This window comes from Sinocyclocheilus rhinocerous, unplaced genomic scaffold (genome assembly GCF_001515625.1).
Source record: "Sinocyclocheilus rhinocerous isolate Xijiao unplaced genomic scaffold, SAMN03320098_v1.1 scaffold161, whole genome shotgun sequence".
Lineage (NCBI taxonomy): Eukaryota > Metazoa > Chordata > Actinopteri > Cypriniformes > Cyprinidae > Sinocyclocheilus > Sinocyclocheilus rhinocerous.
Window position 1 is genome coordinate 34,604 of NW_015627226.1, and position 3,571 is coordinate 38,174.

Genomic DNA, 3,571 nt, shown 5'->3' on the forward strand with positions numbered 1-3,571 from the left:
AAAAAAAAACATTTGCACATGCAATACATTGAAAAACACTGATATGGCAAAGACAAACGGCTGAGGTTCAGTGGTACTAGTAGCCGTTTGTATGAACATTTTTGATCCAGTAGATGTCAGTGTGCTATTACTGATCACAAACGCCTCTGTCATCATGCGATCATAAATATCTTCCATTTTGCCGGTGTTTTTTTTTTTTTCTTAATGAAGTTTGACATTGCATTATATGTCAGAAGTCCAATGGAAACGAGCAGTGGTTCAGAAGCAGAATCAGAGGTCACGTTACCTGTGAACTCAGGTGTGCTGCGGTGAAGATCCCCCCACAGTGACTCATTCACCCGCTGAGCGCGAGAGAGCCGGGTCTCGCGGGGAAATCACAAAGACACGGGGTTACCTGATATTCATGGAAACACTCTGAGTGCACACAAACCTCCTTCAGGAGCTGCATGTGTCGCGCTCGTTCTGGGACAGGCTGCAGTGGCTTGCTTTCTTTCTTTCGGACCTGTCAGAGATCATGGATTGGGGTTCAGATCTTTGGGTGAGTTTATTCTTTACTTGCGTGGTTTTCATGCGCTTCAGACTTTGGAGATTATTACGCTGAAATCTTTTGAAGTGAAGGGCAGTCATGATTAGCCTAACCTTTTTTTTATTATTTAAAAAGTATAGTTTACTTGTCCGAAATGATGTTATAACTATTAATTGCATAAGCGCATACATTTATAATGAATGTACATTTCAAAAACTGTAGACAACGGTGAAACAATGCGCAGGTGAACTCGTGAACAATTTATTTGAAATTAAAAAAGCAAAGCACGTGTTTTTATGTTGATAATTTATGTAAATCCAACCATTGTGATCCAGAAAGTGTGCTAGTGATATTGAAACTAAGTCACAATTTAAATAAAAAGATAATTATAAAGTGATATAAATTATGTTTGCGTTTTAAAAAAGTAGGCTACAGAACGCATTTCTTATTTTAAACGTCTATGAAGAAATTAAAAAATGTCTCCACACTGATTTTGTTTATGTTTACCTATATTTATACTATTATTTATTCTTTAGGTCACGTGACAGTTTCACTGAGATGTCCTTTCTCTGTCTGGGGTTGTACTAGTGCAGGTTAAACTGGTTTAGGCACCACTGGTGTCTGATCATCTCTGAACAGCAGTAAAGACCAGACAAACTATTTCTGCTCTCCATTGCTTTGGAATGATTTCTGGACCAACAGGAAGTAGATCAGTGAGCTCACACACCTTCCTGTTAAATTAGATGCGTGTCTAATGAATAAGAGCTTAAATACAGACTCAACTAAGCTTACTATACAGTGGCGTGTGTGCCTACGTAACCATTTTAGTACAGTTAGGTTACAATATTTATAGTTAGCTGTTTTTAAAAACAATAGTGGTTGCAAGAATTTCTGCTGAAGCCAAATGTGTCATGTGACCCATCAGGTCGTCTTGTCGCTAGTGTGAAGTAGATCGACCCGTCAAGCTAGTTTGAGAGTTGCACGTGGGAAGAAGAGCGACACACTCGATGTACCACACCTAACACACCTATTCTGAGACCTGACTGTCCTACATACCACACACACACTCACACACACACACACACACACTACACACACTTCACTCACTCACACACACACACACACACCACACACACACACACACACACACACACTCACTTACACTCACTCACTCACACACACACACACACACACACACTCACACACAGACTCAAACTCACACACACACACACACACACACACACACTCAGAAATCTGTGTATCGTGTGTTTGCAGGACCAGCATGACGTGATCGATAGACACACTCAGAGCGGACTGGATCTGCTGGAGCGATACGTGAAGTTTGTCAAAGAGAGAGCCGAGATCGAGCAGAATTACGCCAAACAGCTCAGGCAAGACTCTGGTTTGGGTTTGCACTGCATCAATCAGGGGTTTTCAGCCTTTGTGATGACTCGAGAGAGACTCCCATCCTGAAATTTGAATGGGAACAATGTATTTTCATAAATAAAGACCCAGTTAATACTGTAGAAAAAATAATATTATATGTATAAAATATATTTAGCCTTTTCTACTCACTATTGTGCTGTAGTGTTAGATTTATTATTTATTTTACATCAATTTTATTTATTCCAATATATTTTTATTTTTATTTATTTTAATAGTTTTAATAATTTATTTTTATAATACATTTTTTTGTTTAATCATATTATTTATTTTTAAAAATTTTTTCTGTAAGCTTTTCTATAGACTCACATTGTCTCATGAATATTAATTAGGGCACAACACCGAACACAACATCATCGCCTCAATCCCTTCACTTTCCATCATCTTGTTTGTCAAATCGGCAGAAAGCTTGTCATATTATCATGCAAGTGTGACAGCAGCCTGTCATTATTATATATTATTATATTTAGTTTTTCTCATGTACACAGTGAATTGTTCTAGTGTTGTTGATCTTGTGTTTTTGAAGGCCCCTGGTGCTCAGGGTTTAACCTGTTTTGTGCGTGTTTCCCTAAAGGACTTTGTCTAAGAAATATTCCAGACGAGGCGTCAAAGAAGATCAGGACACAAAGTGAGTCGATCAGGCATTAAACTCTGATGTTGAGCCTCACTGCTGTCTGTCTGCAGCGCTGCTTCTCCAACGCTTCGAGCTGAATTCAGATGTTTATTAGCTGGTGTTCTCACATCATGCGTGTGTCTCTCAGCCCTTAACGCGGCGTGTTGTTGACTGTGTTTCTGCAGGCCGAGCAATCAGCAGGCGTTTCAGGACGTGCTGAATCAGCTGAACGATTACGCGGCTCAGAGAGAGCAGCTCTCCGAGAGCATGACGCTGAGCATCTGTGTGGAGCTCAGCAGAAACCTGCAGGAGCTGCGACAGGAGCGCAAGAACGTGAGCCAGAGACCGAGCACTGATAAACCTCACCCGCAGGACATCTTCACAGTGTGCTTCTCTCTGTTGCAGCATCTCTGTGAGGTTAAGAAGGCTCAGCAGAACCTGGAGAGCAGCTCTAAACTGCTGGAGGCTGTGAGTGAATGTGTTATTACAGTGTTGAACTCTTAAAATAGTTTGTATTGCTCTTTTCAATTACTTTCTAATTTAGTTTTAGCTGGTTTCCTCTAATTGCACTTTAGTTTTGCACATGGTTATTGTTGTTATCTGAAACTAACAACATAGAAAACAGTTTTGTTAATTGAAATGAAATAAGCATGATCTGAAATAAAATATGAAAAAACTTAAATCTATTTTTTTTATTTTGTTGACAATGCAGTATTTCTCATTTGCATTTAGTTTAACATGCTATACTACCATAACTAAAACTAAAATAGAAAAAAAATTAAAATGATCAAACTATAACTCATTCTAATTAATAAAAATGAGGATAATTAACTAAACACAGCTGGAAACAAATTATGAACTAATCAGGGAGCCTAATGGAAACAGGAAGGACCAAATAAAGAAACAGAAACAGGAGCAAAACATGACACAGACAGTCCATGATCCTGACACTACGCCCCCTCCCGGAAGGTGCGTCCTCGCACCGTAGA

General features: G+C 39.2%; 1 protein-coding gene across 4 annotated transcripts in view; it reads left to right on the forward strand.

Moving 5' to 3' along the window:
• The first annotated feature begins 358 nt into the window (after positions 1 to 358).
• Positions 359 to 3,571, forward strand: part of LOC107721956 (cdc42-interacting protein 4 homolog) — a 13,256-nt gene continuing 10,043 nt past the window's right edge. For 2 of the 4 annotated variants that reach the window (XM_016530188.1, XM_016530203.1), the window contains exons 1-6: positions 359 to 538; positions 1,120 to 1,239; positions 1,802 to 1,917; positions 2,544 to 2,597; positions 2,768 to 2,915; positions 2,988 to 3,050. In XM_016530188.1, the coding sequence (XP_016385674.1) occupies positions 1,210 to 1,239; positions 1,802 to 1,917; positions 2,544 to 2,597; positions 2,768 to 2,915; positions 2,988 to 3,050 (411 nt within the window). In that variant the 5' untranslated portion in view covers positions 359 to 538; positions 1,120 to 1,209. The remainder of the gene's footprint in view (positions 539 to 1,119; positions 1,240 to 1,801; positions 1,918 to 2,543; positions 2,598 to 2,767; positions 2,916 to 2,987; positions 3,051 to 3,571) is intronic. The other 2 variants (XM_016530210.1, XM_016530195.1) reach the window with 1 other exon arrangement.